Source organism: Mastomys coucha, unplaced genomic scaffold, assembly GCF_008632895.1.
Source record: "Mastomys coucha isolate ucsf_1 unplaced genomic scaffold, UCSF_Mcou_1 pScaffold22, whole genome shotgun sequence".
NCBI classification, from domain to species: domain Eukaryota; kingdom Metazoa; phylum Chordata; class Mammalia; order Rodentia; family Muridae; genus Mastomys; species Mastomys coucha.
Window position 1 is genome coordinate 243,502,777 of NW_022196905.1, and position 25,480 is coordinate 243,528,256.

General features: G+C 40.7%; 1 protein-coding gene across 2 annotated transcripts in view; it reads left to right on the forward strand.

Moving 5' to 3' along the window:
- Positions 1-25,480, forward strand: part of Lrrc36 (leucine rich repeat containing 36) — a 54,600-nt gene that overhangs the window by 8,118 nt on the left and 21,002 nt on the right. For both annotated transcript variants that reach the window (XM_031341174.1, XM_031341173.1), the window contains exons 2-6: positions 5,052-5,179; positions 6,716-6,908; positions 7,684-7,780; positions 12,494-12,582; positions 24,631-24,758. In XM_031341174.1, coding sequence (XP_031197034.1) covers positions 5,052-5,179; positions 6,716-6,908; positions 7,684-7,780; positions 12,494-12,582; positions 24,631-24,758 — 635 coding nt within the window. The remainder of the gene's footprint in view (positions 1-5,051; positions 5,180-6,715; positions 6,909-7,683; positions 7,781-12,493; positions 12,583-24,630; positions 24,759-25,480) is intronic.

The window sequence follows — 25,480 nt, forward strand, 5'->3', positions numbered from 1 at the left end:
AAAAAAAAAAAAAAAACAAAACAAAACAAAACAAAACAAAAAAGTACTCAGAAGTAGAATATATCTATTTTTTCTCATCCTTGTTTTCATACTTCTCTCTCTCTCTATGTGTGCTTGCGTGTGTGTGGAGGCCAGAGGTTGACAAAGGGTGTCTTCTCAAGTACTCACTTCTTTGAGACAGGCCTTGCCCTGAACTTGAGCTTTGCCCACTCAGACTATCCAGCTTGCGAACCCTAAGGGTCTACTTGTCTCCACCATCCCAGTACTGGGATGACATGTACTAGCCTTGCCTTTTTTTCCTCTCATGGATACATATTTTTAGCAACTGAGCCATCTCTATAATCCCTTAATCTAATATTTTGGTGAAAAGCATCTGCCTTCCAAAATAAAAAATTCAAAGAGAGTATTAGCTCTGTACATGTATATATACACAGATATATTCTTAAATTTTTCCTCGATATCTGGTTTAATGCAAGACAGCCTTATTCTCTTACTTGCTTCATTTTAAATTCTGTTTTGGTATGATGTTGTTTTGTTTAAATGTCTATTTTAGAAACTTGGCATGGTACAGTACATAGTTGCAGAAGGGAGGAATATTTTCATAGCCTTTATGAGGATTATGGATATTTTTCTTCTCTGATAAAACATGAAAACCGGAGAATTTGTAGCTTCTTGAATTTTAGTTGTGGGTGGAATCCAAAATTGTAACTGACCTTTTTTTCACTTTTTATAGTGAAATCCATTGGTACATCTTTCATTTGAATGGTTCTTTTACCCATGCATGATTCTGAAACATCATGCATTGGTCACTTGGAAATATTGATTCCCTGAGTTATGTAGTTCTTCTAAATATTGACAGATAATCATCATACAACATTGTCTTAAACACTGTTCTATAGCTGTGAAGGGACACCATGACCAAGACAACTCTTTTTTTTCCCGAGACAGGGTTTCTCTGTGTAGTCCTGGCAGTCCTAGAATTCACTCTGTAGACCAGGCTGGCCTCGAACTCAGAAATCCACCTGCCTCTGCCTCCCAAGTGCTAGGATTAAAGGCGTGTGCCACTACTGCCAGGCAAGACAACTCTTATAAAAGAAAGCATTTAATTAGGGGCTTGCTCACAGTTTCAAAGGTTTCATCCATTACATCCTGGCTGCTCACATGGCACTGAAGCTGTAGCTGAGAGCTACATCCTCATCCAAAAGAGACTCTGGGCCTAGGATGAGCTTTTGAATCCCCAGAGACACACTTTCTCCAGCAAGGCCACTTTCAAATAGTGCCACTCTGTGTTGACTAAGCATTCAACTCTGTGTTGACTCCCCATTCAAATGGGGGTCATTCTTATTTAATCCACCACAAACAGAAAAAAAATCAAATCTTTTTCTAAAGACATATTTATGTGTATTAGTGTTTTGCCTGTGTGTCTGCATGTGCTTCATGGCAGCCGAAGTCAGAAGAGGGTGTTGGATATACCCTAGACCTAGAAATAACAGATGGTTACGTGGGTGTTGGGAATCAAACCTGGGTCCATGCAAGAAGAACAAGTGCTCTCGACTGCTGAGCCTTCTCTCTAGTCCAGATCTGAAGTATTTCCACTAATCTCATTAGAAAAACCTAAGTATTTGGGAAGCATCCATTTCAGGGTGGACAGATAAACTTGTTTCAGAATTCTGTTTTGGAGAAGTAGAGTGTTAGGTTATCAAGCCTATGTGCATGCTAAACCTTTGTTCTACTACTAAACTACATCTGCACCCCCAATTCATTCATTCATTCATTCATATAATAATATATAAAAATAATAAATAAATATACATGTAAAATGTTATCACAGATAACAGTAACTATTAGTTGCTTTCCTGAAATGGCAGGCTTACTTTATTTTTAAAACAATGTTTACTGTCAGGTATACTATCACACACACCCATAATTTTACCACTCTTGATTCCTCAAGATGTCCTCTGACTGCCACATGTGCACTGTAGCATGTGCACAACCATACACATACACACACACTTATAATTGCATGCATACTTATACACACACTAAATAAATGAAATATAAGCCGGGCCGTGGTGGCGCATGCCTTTAATCCCAGCACTTGGGAGGCAGAGGCAGGCGAGTTCGAGACCAGCCTGGTCTACAGAGTGAGTTCCAGGACAGCCAGGGCTATACAGAGAAACCCTGTCTCAAAAAACAAAAAACAAAACAAAAACAAAAAAAACAAAAAAAAAACCCAAACAAACAAAAAACAAAACAAAACAAAAAAAAGAATAAATGAAATATAATGAAAAGATAAGTGTCTCGTTGAGCTTGCAACTTAGCTATACCACCTTTTCCCATATGCATCTATGCATCTGCTTTCTTCAATATATACCAGAGGAGAAACACATCATCCTAAAGGGCCAATGGATAGTTTCTTTTGTATTCTAAGTGCAAAATCAACACAGTACACATGTTTTCATATTGCTACAAAAATAATTTTTAAGGAAAGCCATTTCCACTTTGTGGACATGGCTAGGGACCTTTAGGAGATCTGTCTGGGGATCATACTTTAAGAACCATTGCTTTGCCGGGCAGTGGTACATGCCTTTAATCCCAGCACTTGGGAGGCAGAAGCAGGTGGCTTTCTGAGTTCGAGGCCAGCCTGGTCTACAGAGTAAGCTCCAGGACAGCCAGGGCTACACAGAGAAACCCTGTCTCGAAAAACCAAACCAAACCAAACCAAACCAAAACATTGCTTTGTAAGGATGCCTTCCAATGTTTGGAGGGAGGAATCTCTCCAGAGGATTTCCGTTTCTTCTGGATGTTTCTGTGCTGCTTTTTCTTTGAAAGGTCCACTGTAACCATTTATTTATTCATTTACTTCATTCATTCATTCATTCATTCATTCATTCGGTTGGTTTTGTGGCTCTTTCTTTACAATGCAGTAAGGTTTCCTGTGCTTCTAGGGAAAGGGTAGGTCAGAACAAGTCTTCCAAGCTGGAGGCTTTGGAGCTCCCTCTTCTGTTGCTTTCAGAAAGTACTGAGAACCATGCCCTCGGGCAGCCCAGGGTCAGCCATCTATCTGCTTCCCTCTCAGACCTGTGCCTGCACCTTCACATTCATCTGCAACCATCATCTCTGAGGTTTTCTATCTAGGTTCTGCTAATACCAATTTCTCTAAAGTATGGCTCTTGCCCTGAGTGAGATCCCCAGCTTATGGCTGAGAGCTGAGCAGGGTGGTGTACACCTTTACTCCTAGCACTCAGGAAGCAGAGGGAGGTGGATCTCTGAGTTTGAAGCCAGCCAGTGCTGTATAGTGAGACCCTGAACAACGACAACAACAACAACAACAACAACAACAACAAATTATGAGACCCAAACAGCTCCAGCACTTTAAAATTTTATTTCAATTAAATTCTCTGGCATTCACCTACAAGCTGAATCTTGGAGAACCCCCTTCTAGTTTTGGTTGCTATTTTCAGTTTGGCTTACCAAATCTGCTAGTTAGTATTGGCAAATTTGAGACTCATCTCTTCTCAATCACCTTGGAAGTCTAGTCGACTTAATCATAGACACACAGACACACAGACACACACAAATACAGATACACACAAGATTGTACTTCCCCCCTCTCTCCTCTCAATATGATTTTTGGATATATTTTATTTTAAGTATGCAACTGTTTTGCCTTCGTGTTTGTAAGTACACCATATACATGCCTAGTACCTGCAGAGATCAGAACTAGATCCACGAGAATTAGACTTGCTAATGATTGTGAATCACCATGTGGGTGCTGGGAACCAAATAGGGTCCTCTGGAAGAATAGCCAGTGCTCTTAACTGATGAGCTATTTTTTCAGTAACCCCATCAATATCTTAAAGATTTTTCCATGTAAGACTCTGAAAAATGAGTTGGTTCTTTGTGATTATTGCACAAAACATTAATTAATACTTTGATATAACTCATGAGCCATGTACACTTTGGGGACAAGGTTCTTGGCAAATGCTATGAGCTGAACCCTACCCCCCATGGGCACTATTGTAAACTTTATGTATGCATTAACTTTATTCTTACATCTTATGAGTTAAGTATATTACTTCCTTTCATTTGCAGATAGGAAACCTGTGCACCAAGAGGTTAAACGACAAGCACAGGTCACAGATATTGTGCTTCATTCTTTGTATGCATGTGTGTTCTTTAGGTGGCTTCACTCTAGCTTCATGTGAAGAACCCTTGGCAGCTTCATCTTGCTTGCTTGCTTTTATCTTCAAACATCTCTGAAGTTGACATCTTGCACCATATAGTATAGTATATACCCTGGGAAAATTCTGAGAATGTTTTCTAAAAAGCTGAATTCTAGCAATGCAAAGTGCTTTTCAAATTTTGTTTAAGAAGTGTGGTTGGAGCCGGGCAGTGGTGGTGCACGCCTTTAATCCCAGAACTTGAGAGGCAGAGACAGGCGGATTTCTGAGTTGGAGGCCAGCCTGGTCTACAGATTAGGTTCTAGGACAGCCAGAGCTATACAGAGAAACCCTGTCTCAAAAAACAAAAAACAAACAAACAAAAAAAGAAGTGTGGTTGGCTTGTACCTGTAACCTCAGCATTCAAAAAGCAAATACAGAAGACTACTGGACACTTGAGGACAGTCTTGGCTATCTAGTAAGACTCAGCCTCAAAATTAAAATAGCCAGACCAAAACATCAAAACTCCAAACGGATCAGTAAATTTTGTTTTTGAGAGCTTTTAGGATCTTGCATCACAGCTTCCAGGTGATTAGGGACCCCAACAGCTATTGCCCGGCAGTTCATATCAGTGTCTTTGACCACATTGCTATTTTTAAAATATTTTTAATAATGCTATTTGTAAGTGGATTTTAAAAAAAATTAATCTTCAGCCCATTGTTATTTTTCCCAAATAGACAGGTGTCCCTGCTCAACAGACAAACAAGGCAAAAGAACTGATATTATAAACTGTGGGTGGAGGAACTTTCAGAATCTCATGGGAGGACGGTGAGCTGACTCCTGTTCATCCAGTGGGAAATGATAATGCATCTACTGATCTCTTTTCAGAACTGGTGGAGTCTCTCTCATTGCAGGGATCTTATGCTGGAAAAATCCACTCTATTGGTGATGCCTTCAGAAATTTCAAAAGTCTCCGATCCTTAGATTTATCAAGGAATTTGATCACTAGTCTAAAGGTAGGTTCCTTACTCCATGATCAGCCAGGTTAGCTCAATTTATAGTCTAACGAGAAGAAATAAGATAGAAAATGTCAGCCTGGGAAGTATAGGATCTTCTGTTTAAAGGTTCCCCAACTATATTTTATTACTTTCTATAAATTCTTTTACCTTTATACTTAATTTTTTTTTTCTTATAAGGTATTAGGTAAAGCCAGGGGGTGGTGGCAAATGCCTTTAGTTTCCAGCACTTGAGAAGTAGAGGCAGGCCAATCTCTGAGTTCAAGGCCAGCCTGATCTACACAGTGAGTTCCAAGAGAGCAAGGGCTACACAGAGAAACCCAATCTCAAAAAATGTATATCTACCTATCTCTATCTCTATCTCTCTACCTCTACCTCTACCTCTACCTCTACCTCTACCTCTACCTCTACCTCTACCTCTACCTCTACCTCTACCTCTACCTCTACCTCTACCTCATCTACATCTATATCTATATATCTCAGGGGAAACCATATGAACCTTGCACTGCCAAGGGCAATAGTACACATTTCAATGTATGCAGAAACCACTAAGTTTCTGACTTGTAAACATACAGATTCTTAGTCCCCATTCTAAAAGGAAGACTGGGTGGACTTAGGACATACTGGGAGATTCTGGTGGTGGTGATACATAGTACACATCGAACAATAATTGGCAATGCTGTCACTGTGGATTTTTTTCTAGAAAGATCAGGAAATGATGATCTCAACGGAAAAAGAAGTATTCAGGTCAGGAGAGCAGAGGGCAATACAAGGAGTAGGAAGAAGGGACTCAGTTGGTAAAGTGCATGCTGCACAAGGCATGAGGTTTTTATTCTAGATTTCAGCATATGAAATTCAAGTTCTGGGAAAGCAAAGATGGTATGATCCCTGAGGCTTGCTGGCCAGCCAATCAGTGAGCTGCAGGTTCAGTGGCAGACTCTATCTCAAAAAACAAAACAGTGTCTGGTGTAGTGGCACATGCTATTAATCCTAGCACTTAGGAGGCAGAGGCAGGAGGATCTCTGTGACTTTGAGGCCAACCTGGTCTATATAGTACAGGACAGCCAGAGCTAGACAGTGAGACTCTGCCTCAAAAACAAACAACAACCACAAAAATAAGGTAGTGAGCAATTGGGGAAGACTCTTAAGTCATCCTTTGCCTCTTTCTCTCTCTCTCTCTCTCTCTCTCTCTCTCTCTCTCTCTCTCCTCTCTCTCCCTCCCTCTCCCTCCCTCTCTCTCTCTTTCTCTCTCTCTCTCTCTCTTTCTCTCTCTCTCTCTCTCACACACACACACAGAGAGACAGAGACAGAAAACACACAGAGAGAATGAATACACACCACACACACACATGCTCAAACTCACACACACACAGAGAACACACCACATGCACACATACACACACACAAAGAGACAGAAAGACATATACAGACAGACAAAGAGAGAGACAGAGAGGTAAAGACACAGAGAAAGATACATGATCTATTTATAAGGATCAACAATGTATAGTTCCTAATGTGCTTTTATTTTTCTTTCAGGGCATCCAGTATTTATGCTCACTCCAAGACCTGAACTTATATTATAACAACATTCCTTCATTAGTGGAGGTGTCCCGACTACAGCCCTTACCCTTCCTCAAAGAACTAGATTTGAGACTCAATCCTGTTGTAAGGAAAGATACAGATTATAGGCTTTTTGCTGTGTACACACTGCAAACGCTGGAAAAACTGGGTGAGAGCTTCTTCCTCTTCCTCCTCTTTCACCCCTCCCCAGAATCTTACTGAAAGTTAGCTGCCTCTTATCCTTTTGGATGTTAGATTGTGGTGTACACCAGCGGGAGACATTTGTTTATCAGTCAATGTTTATGTAACTCTGTGTTGGCAGGATGTGTTGTGACCAGTACTTTTATTGTCTAGGGAACGACCATCTATGATTTTATCAGTTACTTCCAGTTTTAGTTTTCTTCAGCTGATGATTTCTCCACTGCTTCCTCCTCAACATAAAACTTCCTTTCCCAGGTGCCCAGTGTTATTGACCTTAATAGTAATAGGAACCCAGTGCAGTTCATTCGGAACTAGTTGTCAAGGAACAAAAACAACAACAAAAACCCAAAACCCATTCCTTAGAATGAGCTGTTGTGTATTTCCACATAATTTCCTTGTTTAATATATATTTCTTGTTGCTATAAAATTTAATTTCATATGGTCCTGGAAAGGCTATTGTTGGGAAACTAAGTTAAAAATTGTTTCAGAAAAAAAAAAAGTGACACTGAGCCTTAATATGCGATTGATTGCTATCCCAGCTCCACTTTCCTGAAGGAGCAGGTGAGCTGCTGGCAGTGGTTGCTGTGACAACTGAGTTACTGCTTGCTCTAGTGACAACATAATAGAATTGTGTTGTGACCTGTCTTAATGCATGAGATGAGTCTGGGCTTCAGCTTTTCCTCTGCCAATATGGTTTTCTGACTGAAAAAGAACTATGCTCATGCCGTGGCTTTCACCTCCAGATGACCGAGCCGTCCGTGACAGCGAGAGGAGAGCGGCCAAGCTACATTTCAGTCAGTTGGGTAACAGTGAAAATTTTCTCTTAGAGGTGGAAAAGGGGTAAGAAAACTTCTCTATTTTTCAGTTTGGTTCAAGGGGATTTCTAGTTTGCTTTCCTTATTTTCCAGCAGAATTCTTGGATCTAGAATAAAATTGTCTGTTTAAAAACAGGTCTGGGGCTGGAGAGATGGCTTAGTGGTTAAGAGCACTGGCTACTTGCTCTTCCAGAGGTCTTGAGTTCAATTCTCAGCAACCACATGGTAATGGGATCCGATGCCTTCTTCTGATGTGTCTGAAGACAGCTGCAGTGTACTCATATAAATTAAATAAATATTTTTTAAAAAACAGGTCTATAGGGAAGAGAACTCAGCCCTCTTCTGACCTGTAGTTTCCTTTGGCTGTAGTTGTTATAAATTCCCCATCATTATTGCCACAGCTTGTCGACAGGACACTATAAGATCTCTCACTCTGTAAATTTTTACCTACCCTTTCTTGGCAGAATTATCCTTAGCACACAGTCTACTTGCATTGAACTAGGATTTCATGACCATAGGCAAGGTTGAGTTTTGTTGCTTTGGTGAATTTCTAACAACAAAATCTCCAAAACAAAGAGTAAAGAGACTTCGAGGCTCTTGAGTATCTGAATGGCCGAGTTTTACATTTCTTGATATAAAATCCTGTCTAAGGAAGATGTATCTTCTACACACTAACTTATGCCTTTAAAAGTTAGCCTTGTGGGGCAGTGGTAGAGCATACCCTTAATACCAGGGCAGGGTAGGCAGAGGCAGGTGGATCTCTGAATTTGAGGCCAGCCTGCTCTACAGAATGAGTTCTAGGACAGCTAGATATACACAGAGAAACCCTGTCTCGAAAAACAAAAAACAAAACAAAACATCCAAAATAATAACAACAATGAAAAAAGCCTCGTTAGGAGCCAGGCGGTGGTGGCACACGCCTTTAATCCCAGCACTTGGGAGGCAGAGGCAGGCGGATTTCTGAGTTCAAGGCCAGCCTGGTCTACAGAGTGAGTTCCAGGACAGCCAGGGCTACATAGAGAACCCTTGTTTTGAAAAAAAAACCAAAAAAAAAAAAAAAACCTCATTAGGGCTGGTGAGATAGCCTAGTGGGTAAAGGCTCTGACCACCAAGTCTGATAACCTGAGCTCAATCCCTGGGGCTCACAAGGTAGAATGGAAGAACTGACTCCTACAAGTTGTCTTCTGACCTCCGTACACATGTGTGTAACACACTTGAACACATATATCTCATAAATGAATCCATTCAGGAATTAATAAATGTAATTTGAAAATTTGTAATTAGCTTCATTGGCTTCTAAAATTAATTGCTCACAATGTAAATAATTCAAAAAAGTCAAAATCACTCTATACTTTGCTATTGATACTGAGTTACTTATAATACTATTCTGTGTATTCTAAATACACATGAGTATATTTATTAGTCTACTCATTTGGTTTAGTGTATTATTCACCATGTGAAAATAAATGCTAGTTATTTCTCTTTGGGACTGAGGAAGGGATTCAGTCAGGAGAAGTGTCTGCTTGCACAAACATGAGGACGTTAGTTTGGAGCCCCAGAATCCACAGCATCAACTATAACAATCAGACAAGCAAGCAAGCAGTAAGTAAGTAAGTAAATAAGTAACTAGCAGGGGTAGCAGCACGTCTGAACCCCAGTGCTGGAGAGGCAAACACAAGATCTGGGGTCTGAATGGCCAGCCCAGCCCAGCCAAGTGAGTGTGCTGGGCTCCTTGGAAGACTAAGTCTAAGAGTGTGTGCTCCGGGGCCCCATGGAAGACTAAATCTAAAAAAAAAAAAAAAAAAAAAAAAAAAAAAAAAAAAAAAAATGTGATGGAGAGCATTTAAGGAAGACACCTGACATCAGCTTTTAGCCTCCACACACACTAAATACCCTACTTTTATTATATATGTATGTGTGTTACAAATACACGATTGTGTGAGCAGCATCTGTACACATGCATATATGACTTTACGGTAGTTTGTTTCCATGCACAGCATTTAATTTAATGAGACATCACAAACATACCTCCACATTATCTCTCTATTCTTCATCGTATGTCTTCTATCTATTTTTCTTTTATCTAACAACAAAATCTTTGTTGTTAGATAAAAGCAGGAGTTTGGTGTAGAAGATACATCTTCATTTGACAGGATTTTATATCAAGAAATACACGGGGGCTGGTGAGATGGCTCAGTGGGGAAGAGCATCGACTGCTCTTCAGAAGGTCATGAGTTCAAATCCCAGCAACCACATGGTGGCTCACAACCACCCATAATGAGATCTGATGCCCTCTTCTGGTGCATCTGAAGACAGCTACAGTGTACTTATACTTACATATAATAAATAAATAAATCTTTAAAAAAAAAAAAAAAAAGAAATGCAAAACTCTGCCATTCAGATACCCGAGAGCCTCGAGGTCTTTTTACTCTGTTTTGGAGTTTTTGTTGTTAGGTAAAAAACCAATAAAGAAAACCTTTTGTTTTCTTTTCTCTGTGGCATTGAGGATTAAGCCTAGGTCCCTTGGTGCTTTAAGCCCTCTACCACTGAGGTACTCCTACAGCCCCCGTTGTCTACCTATTCCTTTTCTGCCTGTCTCTAGAATATAAACTCGTGAGAATAAGAACCTTGTTTACTGTAGCATCTGTAATACCTATAGCAATGCCTGATGTTGCTGAAAACATTAATTGGTTTAGTGATGAAAATGGGGCTTGGCCAATGGCTTAGCAGGTCTAAAGGAGCTTGGAACCCATATAAAAACAGGAGGAGAGGGAAGGCAATGGCAAGTAGATCTCTGTGAGTTCAAGGCCAGCCTGGTCTGCTGAGCTAGTTCTAGGACAGGCAGCGATACACAGAGAAACCATGTCTCGAAAAACTAAAGAAAGGTAGGGGGAGAAGCAGCTCTACAAAGTTGTCTTTTAATCTCCATACACATACATTGACATACCTGCTCATCCAGACACATTATACACACACACAATAATAATAATAACAATAATAAAATAATGAACAAATAAACCAATACCTGTTGGGCGACCATCTTCTTTTCCAAGTGATTTTAGCTATCTTTGTTATGATCTTTGTTTTATGGTATAACTTTCAGAAAGCACCAGTAATTTTCTATTTTTTTCCCTTAGTTCCGGTTTTTTTTTTCTTTTTTCCCCGAGACAGGGTTTCTCTGTGTAGCTCTGGCTGTCCTGGAACTCACTCTGTAGACCAGGCTGGCCTCAAACTCAGAAATCTGCCTGTCTCTGCCTCCCAAGTGCTGGGATTAACCACTGCCTGGCTAGTTCTCTAATTGTAAATATAATATTTATTAAGGTTAATTTACATAGAATAAATTTTACTTTACTATAAATATAAATGAAATATTTCTAATAAAATATTTATATATATATAGCATATAGAATAAACTAAATTCTATTTTAAATATTGTAAAATTTCCTGTTTACCATAATAAGATAGAGATAAATCAATGTATAACTGAATAAAATTTCTACTTAGATAAAAAATTCCATCATTAATCTGTTTAAGTTCCCATTAAGTGATTGCTAAGTCACTTAGCAAGGTTAAAATGTCCTTCTATGTCCAGAATTGCAGTGCTATATAAGGTCCCCAGTATTAGGAAAAGTTTTTAAACTTCCCAGTTTTCCTACCTATAAAAAGATAGTAGGATGCTTTTCTATGAAAAGGTAGGAGGGTTCTTTTAAGACTTTTTTCTTTATTTTTTTTAGAGATAGAGTTTCTCTGTGTAGCCCTGGCTGTCCTGGAACTTGCTCTGTCCACCAGATTGGCCTTTAACTCAGAGATCTGCTTGCCTCTGGGTCCCTTGTGCTTGGATTGAAGGCATATGGGCATGCATGGGTTGTTGCTGCAACTTCCACTGCCACCACTACTGCCATTATTTTTAAAGAATTTTTGTATTTTATGTACATTGGTGTTTTGCCTGCATGTATGTCTGTGTGAGGGTGCCAGATCTCCTGGAACTGGAGTTACAAACAATTGTGAGCTGCTATATGGGTGCTGGGAATTGAACCTGGGTCCTCTGGAAGAGCAGCCAGTGCTCTTAACCACTGAGCCATCTTTCCAGTCCTGCTGAGGGTCTTTTATGATTAAATGAACTGATGTGTATGAAGAGCCCACACACAGATTCGGTTTCTGTACTTCTCAAGTAATTACCTCAAGTACAAACACTTTCCTCTTCATCTGTTTTTTCTACCTAACAGCTACAGTAGCCTCTACTATAATTCATGGTAGCAGAATCGTCTTTTCTGTGATCTAATCATGTTTATTTTAATTTTTAAAATGATAACCTCTCAATGCTTCAGACTTAAGTTTCAGTTAAGGAAAAAAAATAATTTTCAATTTTCTGGCTTTCCCTCTTAAGATTTGATGTTCTTTTTATTATAGTTTTCAGAATAAATATTATGAATTTAATGGCCTCAAATTGGGCACAGTGGTACCCACCTTTAGTGCCAGCACTTGGGAGTCAGAGCCTCTGAATTCGAGGCCAGCCTGGTCTACAGAGGGCGTTTCAGGACAGCCAGGGCTACACAGTGTCTCAAAAAACCAAACCAAACCAAACCAAATCATGGCCTCCACTGGGATATCAGTAAAGCATAGTTTTATTAGTCCTAGAGCATTTGGGAAAATGAAGAACTAATAACTTGTAAGGTGCATAGACCAGTGGTCTCAGAGGCTTTCTTTTGAGTTTTCAATTAATCCTTCTGCTTGACAGCTCTAGGGAGAAGACAATGAAAAGCTGTGTGACGGATGAGGGCCCCGCAGCACATGTCAGTCCTGAGGTTGACACCAGGATGGAAACAGGTCAGCATTGCCTTGGTATTTGTAAAATAACCAAGACATTGGTTGCCTTTGCTGTAGCCAATCTTGGGTAGAATGAATACAAAGTCATTGTGAAAACACAAATTTAAAGCAAGCCCAATATTTTTTGGTTGGTTTTTTTTTTTTTTTTTAGAAAAAAAACCTCTCTTTCCAACTGCCAGAGAAACTTGTGTTATACAAATACAATCCTGGACCTTTCAAAGCACAAGCTGGATATATATTCAGAGAATTCAGTTTCATTTACATCACCTTACATCATTTGTGCTCCCTAAAATTATACCTCCCATCCCCCAGGCTCCTGGGCATTGATTGCTGTGATAATTGAGATAATTGATTTTCTTAGAGACTGGTGACTCATCTGCATCCACTGCTGCAAACACCCTGAGCCTTCCAGGCTTCTCAACCAAGCACCTTCCCAGCTACAGAATCTCTTATGTTTGCAACTTAACTGCCTCTTCTTGCATGAGCTGGTTAGACTCTTTAACATAACATTACGTTAGCACAGACAAAAATTCATTCCATGACTTAAAATATACAATGAGTTAAAGTATACACTCTATTGAGAATAAACTGCCTTAGTAGACAGCCCATTTTCCAAGGGCTTTAGAAATACCACTGTTGGTTTTCCAGTACAATTAAAGTGGTTGTACCACAGTAATGGCTGTGCCTCAGACTCAGAGAAAGCTTTCTGTTGTATCTGATGCACCCTTGTGAATTAGCCTGCCATTCTTAAACAGATGACCTTCACTTAAGAGAACTTTATTTTGCCTCAAGGCTTATTCCCCTTAAAAGACCTATTCAATTGTACACAAAGTCTAAAAAGCAGTAGACTGTTCAAAATCCCAGAAAGAACTCTCATAACAAGAGATTCACTGTGTAGTTTAGATATTAAATGTTTTCAGTTGCTAACATACAGTGCTCCGTTTCCCTGACTATTCATGTGGACATTTATTAAGTCACTTTCACAGAGGTTCTTGATAAACCATAATAAAGTAATATTTTCCTTTTCCTTTTTTCCTTTGATGTCTCAGTGCATATAAAAGAGGAGTATGGGTTGTTTTGAATTTAAAAGCATTTTTATATTTCAAATAGATGCAATTTTGAAATTATTTTGTTAAATGCTCAAGTGCATGAAGAACAACATCCTGGTTCCTCAGTCTCCCCACAAAAGAGAATCACAATGGCTGCTTTGGCTGTGTAGCCTAGGGTCTTCTCTAGGTCCACACGTGTATATAGCCATTTCCACATGGGAAAGGTACTTTGAAGCACAATTTGACTAGCCCTTGTATGAGCTGAATTAGAATTAGTCTTCATTAATGTAATATAGCATTAGCGTATGCAAGACTTCACCCCATGAGCTAAAACGTCTTTAAGTTTACAGTGCCTATTGAGAAAAGGCTGCTTGCTGCACTAGACAACCCCATTTCCAAAGGTTCTCTGAGGCACCATGTGTTCCCTAATTTTTTTTTTAATGTAAAATTTATTTTGCTGCTTTGAGACATTAAAGAGTTTGCTTCCCACTGCAAATGGTGTTTGTGCTAGTCCTTAGGGAGGACAGCTAGTAAGCACCACTGGTGATACAACATGATTAATGCGGTCACGCCATGTTAACAGTCATGCCTCAGGCTTCCCTACAGTACAGCTTGTACACAGCTCAGGTTTTCAAAGAAGCAGACGACTTCCACTGCTTTGGAGTCTTGTCCTGTTCTCTTAAGCACATAATCTTTGACTCTCTTCTCACACCCTCAAAATAAGCAACTCAGGCTATCTCTTTTTTGGGGGGGAGGGGGTTCGAGACAGGGTTTCAGGGTTTCTCTGTGTAGCCCTGGCTGTCCTGGAACTCATTCTGTAGACCAGGCTGGCCTCGAACTCAGAAATCCGCCTGCCTCTGCCTTCCAAGTGCTAGGATTAAAGGCGTGCACCACCACCGCCCAGGCAGGCTGTATCTTTAGCCTCCTGTTCTCTCTCCTCCCCTTGTTCTTGCTGATCAAACCCATTTTCATGTTTTTTTTTAATTTGTGAAGTAAATAGATTTATTATTTGTTTTCTATTCTCATTTATTAAAAATATTAGCGTAGCTTGGCATCTGTACCAGTGTCTCTTCTGCACCAGTCCCTCAACTCTGCTGACTAACTTGAGTCATCTCAGCCTAACTTTACAGCCCCTCAAGCTAAACTTCCCCCCAGAACACACAAAGCCCAAACAGCTCTTTGTATTTCATGGAAATCTTCCCAACTCTGCTATTATCCTGGCTCAGAATCACATGGGTGTTGTCCTGGTTTTCTTCCTATTGCTCTGATGAACACCACAACCAAAGCAACTTGGAGAGGAAAGGATTTATTTGCCTTACAGGTCCCAGTCTCAGTCCATCGTTGAGGAAAGCCAAGGCAGGAACTCAGTCAATCGAGGCAGAACCCTGTAAGCAGATCCTGAAGCAAAGGGGGGTGGAGGGGACAGACATGACACCACTGCTCACTTGCTTGCTCCCATGGCTTGCTCAGCTTGCTTTTTATTGAACCTAGGACCATCTTCCCAGAGGTAACAATGCCATGATGAGCTGGGCCCCCTCATATCAATCATTAGTAAAGAAAATGCCCCCGTTTTCTGATTTCCAAGCCATTTTTGCAGATGATGTTCCCTCTTTCCAGGTGATTTTAGCTTGTGTCAAGTTGACAAAAACAAAAAGCACCAGGTTTGACACTGCTGCTCCTCTGAGTTCTTACCCTCCAGTGTGAGTCTGAACCCTCCTTTCCGTTTCTTAATAGCCTCTGCTTAACAGCTCTGCTTAATATTTACGGAGTACAAATTCTGGCCCAGAGACTGACTGTGATCTCATCTAATCCTCGTAACCTTGAAGTCGGTTTGACAGGTGAAGAAACTGAAACCCAGAGAGGTGAAATAACCTGCCCTACTTATGCATAAGTGGCAGAGTGCAGATGCCAAGTGTGACCTATATATCATCAAAGTTCTTCCTCTGCTTTTTTTATTCATCCATTTTGTACTTTGATGCCAGATTAATTCTCTTAAAACACAGCTGAGATAATTAATTATACAGTCCTACATAAAGATTTGATGGCTCCCACCCAGCTGCTACATTAATTTTAAAATCCTTAACCCAATATACAGAGTTCCCCAGAACTTGGGTCTCAACTTTTCTTCAGCCCACCCCGAAGCCTATCTCCCACTACAGTGTGCAATGCTCCAATGAAGCCAGACTTTCTCCTCCTCCCCCTTGTAGCTTTTCCTGTCTCTCCTCTGCAAACTAATGTTATTCCTCTGAAAAGCTTGTATCAAATGCCATCTTTTCTTTATGATGAAACTCAAAGTCTTTTCATTTAGCAAAGCCTTTTAAAAGATGTTTTTGATTTTTTTAAAATCAAATGTCTATTTTGTTTGCATGTGTATATGTGTTTGGGGGCATGGCACATGTTTTTGGAGACCAGAAGTTGATGGGTCTTTCTCAGTCATTCTCTTCCTATTTGTTTTCATTTTGCATGTATTGTGCATGAATGTGTATACATATGTTTGTATGTATGTGGGTGCACATGTTTGGGCAGGAGCATAAAAACAAGCCAAAGGTTGATGTCACATTCCATCTTGCATATTAATTAGGTAGGGTCTCTCACTTGAACCCAGAACTTGCCAGTTGCCTGCCCTAGTAGGATCATAGGCAAGCTGCTGTGCCCACCAATACGTATGTATGTGCTAGGGATCCAAACTCCAGCCCTTATCTTTGCATGGCATGTGCTTTAACCACTGAGCCATCTCATCAAAACTTTTAATCCGGGGCTGGAGAGATGGCTCAGAGGTTAAGAGCACTGGCTGCTCTTCCAGAGGTCCTGAGATCAATTCCCAGCAACCACATGGGAGCTCACAACCATCTGTAGTGGGATCTGATGCCCTCTCTACTGGTGTATCTGAAGACAGCAACAGTGTACTCATAGAAATAAAATAGATTTTTTTTTTAAAAAAGCTTTTAATCCTTTTTTTTCTTTATTATTTATTTTTTAATTTTTTAATAGTCAGGGTGTTTTGTTGAATCTAGAGCTCACCAATTTAGCTAAGCTGGCTTGTTTCACTATGTATTCCTAGCTGGACTGGAACTCTCTATGTAGACCATGTTGGTCTTAAATTCATAGAGATCTACCTGCCTTGGCATCTTGAATACTGGAATTAAAAGCCCAGTACTTGGGCAACAGAGGTAGGGGATCTTTGTGAGTTCAAGGCTAACCTAGCCTACAGAGTGAGTTCCTGTCCAAGAAGAGAAGGAGAAAGAGGAAGGGGGGAGGGAGAGGAGAAGGATGAGGAGGAGGAGGAAGAAGAAGAAGAAGAAGAAGAAGAAGAAGAAGAAGAAGAAGAAGAAGAAGAAGAAGAAGAAGAAGAAGAAGAAGAAATAGAAGAAGAAGAAGAAGAAATCAGATTACAAAGACCAATGATACCTTAATAAAGAGGAAGAGGAAGAGGGAGGAGGAGGAGGAGAAGAAGAGGAAGAGGAGGAAGAGGAGGAGGAGGAAGAAGAGGAAGAGGAGGAGGAGGAGGAAGAAGAGGAAAAGGAAGAAGAAAAGTATGTACCACATGCTTAGTTCTTCTCTGACATTTTGTGGGTTGTTAGCTCATTTCTTCTTAATACTGAATGAGTGGCCCATTGACTTATATACTTAGTAAACTCAACTTCTGAAGGATATCTCAATTGCATCTAAAATTTGAAATTATAATGAAAAAAAACTGCTCTAAATATCCTTGTACAGATTTTGTTTTGAGATAGAGTCTTTCTTTTTTGTTTTTGTTTGTGTTGGTTGGTTAGTTTTGGAAACAGGGTTTTCCTGTATAGCCGTGAAGTCAGAGATCTGCCTGCCTCTGTCATCTGAGTGCTGGGATTAGAGGTATGTGCCAACATGCTCAGCTGTTCTTGAACAAATTTTTATATAAACATATCATCAGCTACTTGAGTAATTACCAAGTAAATCACTGGGGTTATACAAGAGCTTTACAGTCAACATGACATTGTCTGGAAGCCTGGAAGGGCCCGAAAGGATGAGCAGCATACTTTGACTGGCATGAACAGCATTAATGAAAATATGGTTGGATCAAATCTGATCAGATTACAAAGACCAATGGATACCTTAATAAAGAGAATGTATGCCAGATAGGTGGCACATACCATAAGTCCTAAAATGCAAGAGGCAGAAATGGAGGATCTCTGTAAGTTTGTGGCCACTCTGTTCTATATAATGATTTCCAGGCCAGCCAGAGCTATATAGTGAGACCCTGCCTTAAAAGACTGAGAATTTTATCCTGTGGATATGTGCTTATAGAACACATGGATTTGGAATTGAATGGATCTCTGCTCATTCTTTTAGCCAATTCTTTTTGCCTTTAAATAAAATCACAGTTAAGATACATTCATTCATTAATGAATCTTAATATTCATTAAGATTTAATGAATATATCATATTTTTAAAAACCAAAGTAAAATTGTTCACAAAAATGTACCTCACGGGCAGGAGAGATGGTTCAGTAAATAAAGTATTTGCTAGGGCAGGTGCATGGACCCAGTCAGGACCCTAAACTCACATGAAAAGCCAAGTGTAGTGACATATGTTCATAATCCTGGTGTTGGGGGAGTGGATCCAGGAGAGACCCTGCCTCAAAAACTAAGGTGGAGCGCAGTGAATGGAGACACCAAACACCAACCTCCAGCCACACACAAGCTCGTGCTACAGCAGGGAGGTCACTGGACCATTCAACCATGTGGGTCTCAGGAATTAACTCAGGTGGCCAGGCTTGGCAGCAGGTGCCTGACCCTCTTAGCCATCTCACGAGCTCCAAGGCCTTCTTTATAACTCATTAAAACCCATCCCATTTCAACTTGTCAATTCTCGCCATCTCAATTTGGCCATGATGGTGTTTTACATGGATAAACGCCAGCAGCGAATAGCAGAGACATCTCAAAATACCGGCTTAAACAAGACAGAGAAGTTCATTTCTCTTTCCTATAGAAGAACCCTTCAAGGCTGTTGTGGGATCAGGGAATTTTAATAATGGGATAAATGCAGGAGTAGCCGCTGATCTCTGCTACAGTCCAAAGGAGAGCAATTTAGCTCTGTGTGTCTACTGGCAGAACTTGTGTTACGTTATCAAGGAAATGGCATGATAGTGTCAGCTTTTCCTGTACTCCCAGTCCAGAGTGATTTATCACAGCTAAGTAGGTTATAGGTCAGGCCGAGTCAAGAACAGCACCATGACAGTGACAGCAAAGGGAAAGGGAAGCAGCAGTGCTCAGATGCCAGCTGGGAGCCTGGGAAACGTCTCGCTAGGTGGGGAGTGCTTGAGCAGGCTCTCTGTGGGCATAGTTGAGAAGAAAGAGTTGTCAAAGTAGAGAGAAAAGAAGCTGCAAACCCAGACCTGAGACGTGAGGAGATGTGCGGGCAGGAAGCCCAGGTGTGTCATGCCACCAAACAGAGGTGTGACAGATAAGGACATCAACTCAGCTTTTGACTGGCACAAAGACCAAACAGCAAAGAGCCTCTTTACTAGTAACTGCGTTCATTTTTATACTCATGGGAAAGTGGGTAGCAATTTGTTTGAAGGAAGAGGCATTAGGTGTGTCTCTAGAGAGAAACTGAAGCCAGATTCAGTCAAAAGAGGACCCATCTGAATAGAGCCACAGGGATGGGACTGCAGATGGAATCCTCAGGGACAAAAGGAAACCTGGAGACAAACACTGGGTGGGGGGGGGGGGGGGGGGGGGAGGGGTGTTGCCTGTGATGTTTTGTTACAGAAGTTAAATTTAACAAGAATTGAATTTATGAATGAGATATTCAAGAGATATTTAAAAGATAAAAGTACAAGGATACTGAAAATACAATTCATGGCAGTCTTGTGGTGGGAAAATACTCATTTTCTTTAACAAGAACAAACAACATTGTTATTTAATGTGAATATTATTGCAAAATTTTTAAGCTGGGAATTTTTACTAGAGCTTAGTAAATCAAAGAAAATGGCTCTGTTTCATTTATTTTAGGAACTAGTGGAACACAAATAACTTCTTTTTTAAAGATTTGTTTGTTTGTTTGAGACAGGCTTCCTCTGTAAGCCCTGGCTGTCCTGGAACTCACTCTGGAGACCAGTCTGGTTGAACTTACAGAAATCCACCTGCCTCTGCCTCTTCAGTGCTGGGATTAAAGATGTGCACCACCACCACCCAGCTATTTATTTTAATTTTATGTGTGTGCCTTTTAGCCTACATGTATGTATATTACACGCATGCAGTACCAACACAGGCCAGAAGAGGGAGTCCGATTCCCTGATAGTGAAGTAACAGATAGCTACGAGTCTTTGTATGGGTACTGGAAACTGAACTCAGGTCCTCTACAAGAACAGCAAGTGCAATTAACCCCTGAACCATCTCTCCAGGCTCCCTCCAGTTATTTCTGCTTTTAATTTTTTATTTGGAATTCAATAAGGTGTTTATTAAAGTTTCACAGTGAGAGGAAGGAGACAAAAGTTTGAGGGGACAGAACACCCATGGACCTCGAAGAGCAAACATCTGAATTGCCTTTCCACAGCTGGACAGCAAGACCTTTCCTGTTGGTGATCTGGGCAATACATTTCTATTTCATCCTCTCATGGACTGCAGGGTCTCTGGTCAAACGCTAAGTGATTGCCGGCAGCTGAAGCAGTCAACTATTAGTTCTCTGCCTCCATCCCAGCATTATGAGGTCAATGTGTTCCTGTCGCCTCGATACGGGGCTGTGAAAATGGGCTGGACATCAATGTCACAACTGTACTTGTTTTAGGGATTAAGCACTCAACATATTTTCTATCTGATTTATCTAAGAATGCAAATCTTACCTTTTGCTAATTTTTCCTGGAGTAGAATGTGTAAAATTTAGCCATAATTGTGTCAGAATAAATTAACAGAGCTTTTTGTTCAAGGAGAACATAGCAGGACAGGCACGGTGGCTCGGCAGATAAGGAAGACACATGATGACCCCACTTGGTGGGAAAAAGAGCCAACTTCCCCTAAATTGTCCTTGGTCGCCATGTGTATGCCATGGCATTGATGCATTCACACACATTATAAATAAGTAAAACATAACAAACATTTTAAAAGTACCACAGCAGCTGGGCATGGTAACACACACTTGGAATCTTAGTACTTTTGACGCTAAGGCACAAGGATCATAAGGCTAACCTAAGCTATATAGGGAGACCCTATCTAGAAAGTAGAGAACCCACAAAATAATGGAGGGATCTGAAAAACCATATACCTGATAAGGGTCTAGCGTCCATTTTATACAGAGAGCTCTTACAACTCAGTAACAAAAAGATGGCCAACTTGGCACTGGCAAGATGGCCCAATGGGTAGCCGCACCAGCTGCAAAAGAGCCTGGCGACCTGAGCTCAGTGTCCAGAACCCATGGGAAATACAGGCTGTGGAGACTCACATCTGCAGTTCCAGCAAGAGAGGCAATCCCCTGGAAGTCTGAGGGTTGTGTACACAGCAGCACAGCAGGATAAAGGAGAGACCCTGCCTCTCAACAAGAGGAAGGTAAGAAGCAATGCCTAAAAGCTGCCCATTGGCCACCACGTGCTCCTCTGGGCACCCACACAAACAATACACTATTTCTTAAAAGATGAGCAACTTGACTAGAAAGTATGGGCAAAGGATTTAAATGGATACTTCTCCAAAAAAATCATATGCAACTGACCCACAAGCTCATGAAATATTCAACACCACTAAGCATCAGGGAAATGCAAATTTATAACCACTTCATACGCATTAGGATTACAAGACTCGAGAGGACAGATGATAAGCGGAAGCAAGGATGTGGAAATTTTGATCTTTCCTATATTGCTAATAGAGTAAAATTGTACAGCATGTTTGGAAAGTAGTTTAGCAACTCCTTAAGAAGTTAAACATAGAGAGAGGTACCAGAAATTCCACACTAATCTGTTTCCTGAGAGAAATATAAACAAAGCAAAGTATTGTATATCCATATAAAGAGTAGTATTCAGGCCTGGAGAGATGGCTCAGTGATTAAGAACACTGCTGCTTTTCCAGAGGACGCAGGTTCAACTCCCAGCATCCACATGGTAGATCATAACTGTCTAAAACTCCAGTTCCAGGGGAATCAGCACCTTTACACAGACATACACACAGGAAAACCACCAATGCAAATAAAAATAAAAATAAAAATAAAAAACTGTTAAAAACAAAAAAAAATCTCAAAACAGCAAAACAAAAAGAATAGTATTCAGCCATAGAAGGAATGAATTGTTGAGATGTACAGACTATCCTGAAACCATCATGCTAAATGAAGGCCATATTCAGAAAGCCATGTTTGTATGAATCCATTTATATGAAATACCTAGAACAGGCAAGCTTATATAGACTGAAGGAGTATTGAAGGTTTTGAGGGGATAGCAGGAGAGGGAGAATTGAACATGACAAGTATGGGATTTCTTTTTAGAATAATGAAGGGTCCTGGAGTGAGATCACGGTGGTAGCCACTCAACTTTGTAAATGTACTTAGTCACTGGGTGGTATTCTGTAAAAAGGTAGAAGCAGCAATTCAGCAGTTCCATCTCAATTAGAATAAAACTCTCCTCTCACCCCAAGAAGAGGGAATCTGTAGATTTTGATGGCTGAGAGAGATTTCCAGGGTGAGAATCCAAGAACAAGCCTGTTTTGAGGGGTTGGTTGAGGTCAGGAATGCCAGTGCTCAGATTGGAGAGGTGCCAGCAGGGGGCGTCTTGGAAGTGAGGATAGTAAATTTGACTTAGAAAATACTGCTTGTGTGGGTGTGTGCTTTTATGGGGAACTCTGTTCAGGAAATTCAAAGCTGGACATAAAAAGAGATCAGCGCCCAGCAGTGGTGGCACATGCCTTTAGTTCCAGCACTCAGGTGGCAGAGGAAGGCAGATCTCTGAGTTCAAGGCCTGGACTACACAGGGAAACCTTGTCTTGAGAGGGGTAGGAAAGAGGATAGAAAGGGAGAAAAAGAGGGAGGGAGGGAGGAAGAGAGAGAGAAAGGAAGGGAGGAAGGAAGAGAGAGAGAGAGGAAGGGAAGCGGGGAGGGAGACAGAATAAATCCAGGTTTATCATGGTATACTCCTCCTATCCCAAACCTGGGAGATAGAAACAAGAAGATCAGAAGTTCAAGGTCAGCTACAGCTATTTAATGAGTTGGAGGCCAGCCTGGGCTATGTGACATCCTCCTACCTTTCAAAGGAGAGAGGCCAATTGAGAGTGACAGAGACTAGAGTTAAGCTACTTTGATTTTGGATCATTTAGACTCCCGGTATCATTAATCCCAGGGGGTATGCTAGCACTTGGCAAAGAGCTCAGACAATGAAGGATTTGCTTAAACCAAAAATTAGGTTGAAGGAAAGAAAAAGAACTCATGAGTCTAGAAATCAGTGTTAAATGTTGAAGCAGAAAAAGTCATCTTGTGCAGGGTGAGGACAGAAGTCTGAACCCAAATCAGGTTACTTTTCCTCAATGCTCAGACTGCAACCACCAGTCTCTGCTTCGCCTTGCTTTGTACATAGTGCCACAGTGAAAGCTATCAGAGAAACAAAGTGTGAGAATTTCATGTTATTTTTAGAAAGGTAGTTTTACCAAACTCAGGGAAAGATGCCTTATCTTGCTTGTATTTACAGACAATATTTCAAAGCCAGAAGGCAACTCAGAAATAGGATGTATCTCAGAGCCTCAGATGAACTTAGCGGCTGTTGCCATTCTGTGTTTGCATTAGTAGTTTTCTGCTGCCAGAAAGCTTGCAGAAGAACACATGGCTTGAAGAAGGCCAAGATTTTGAAAGGTTCTTGCACAACTCCGCTAAAAAGAATTTCCCTAAACCAACCAAAGTACTTACTTTCAAAAGTTCCTCCAGAGGCCGGGTGGTGGTGGCACACTCCTTTAATCCCAGCACTTGGGAGGCAGAGGCAGGTGGATTTCTGAGTTAGAGGCCAGCCTGGTCTACAGAGTGAGTTCCAGGACAGCCAGGGCTATACAGAGAAAGCTTGTCTTGAAAAAACAAACAACAACAACAAAAAAAGAGCCAAAACAAAACAAAAAGTCAAAAGTTCCCCCAGAAGGTAGAGGCTGCCCTCGAACTTATAAAAGAACACGCTTGGGATCTTCTTGCTCCAACCTTTCCCATATTGGGATCACAGCTGTGTGCCACTCAGTTCAAATCGGTACTTCCAGAGTACCTACCATTAGAAGTTATATATATATATATATATAAATTTTTTTTTTTTTTTTTTTTGGTTTTTCGAGACAGGGTTTCTCTGTATATCCCTGGCTGTCCTGGAGCTCACTCTGTAGACCAGGCTGGCCTGGAACTCAGAAATCCACCTGCCTCTGCCTCCCAAGTGCTGGGATTAAAGGCATGCGCCACCACCGCCCGGCAGAAGTTTTATATTTTCTTTTTCATATTTAAGTTATTTCTCTAATCATATATGAGAAATACCAGGAGACCTAAGAAGTCAGTATTCTTTATGAAATGGGTTCTGATTAGATATTTTTCTCTTTTTACAAATGAGGAAATCAAGGCAGAAAGAGCCAGTCTTGAAAGGACAAATTCAGGGTGGTCTGATTAGAGCCCTGGAGATGTGTATAAAGCCAGAGTCTATTCTCAGCATCTCCTGTGGAAGAAGATTGTCGAATTGATGTTAGGCTTCATTGTTTACTCAATGGGAAGTGTGCAAAATACATTTTGATTTCCGAATGTCTACAGAACACTTCAAAACTTATGAGACCATTTCATACTCATGATCTTGTTTTTGCCTCCCTTCGATGCTGAAAGACAGGCAGTATAAGTTTCATCAACATTGTCGAACTAACAAAATGAGGGAATTCAGAGAGCTGAAGCAATCTGCCCAAGTTCTCATGGTTTCTAAGCAGTGACATCATGAATTAACCCATGGTCTTGTGACTTCCCCTCAGTATCTTTCTATAAGACATGCTACCTTTGAACTATGTTGGAACTTCACTGTATTTTTTTCCTTTTAATACAGACTCAAACAAAGGACTTTTTACTCCCATCCCCAACCGGGAAATAAAGGATTCCCTAGCCAGCATTTGTGCAATGCAGGGCAGTGGCATACCAGCTCAGAAATTGGACGTTTTTCCACTGGGGACACAGGTAATGCATTCACTCTCCTGCCAAAGGACCTATACTAATAATAGAGTGTTGTCTTTATTTACACATGGAACCTTACTTAGCACATTGGATGCTGCGTATTGGTCCTCAAGCAGGGATGCATCCCTGTTTAACAGTTCAGAGCCAGTTATAAAATTCCTTCTCTTTACCAGACGCCTCCATCTCCTATTCTCTGACCTCTTACATTTTCTCAATCCGCCTTTTTAAAATTCAAAGTCTTATGTGTCAGGGCGGCTTTCCCCAAAGCTGCCTTTTATGTGTAACAGCTGACAGAAGGAGTAATGTAGCAAGGAGTGATAGGCAGCGAGAAACTAGAGATAATGCAAGATTTAGGAAAAATTAAGAACAGCAGTGTTTCAGCAGGACAGTGGTGGTGCACTTCCGAGGCAGAGACAGGCTTATTTCTGAGTTCAAGGCCAGCCTAGTTTACAGAGTGAGTTCCAGGACAGCCAAAGCTACTAGGAAAAAGCCTGTATTGATAAAACAAACAAAATCGAGCCTACAATTCATTCCTCAGCGCAACAGAACTGTCAACTCTCAACTTAGCTACGATGGAGGTAAAATCCTTTGGTGATGTAAGGGTCATTGAAGTACAGCCTTATTACAATGAAACCCAATGTCTAAAAATTGTTGTTCTTTTGGGCTTGTACCACAGTAAGAGCCAAGATTTTAAACTCTACTAAATACAAAACAAATAAACAAAC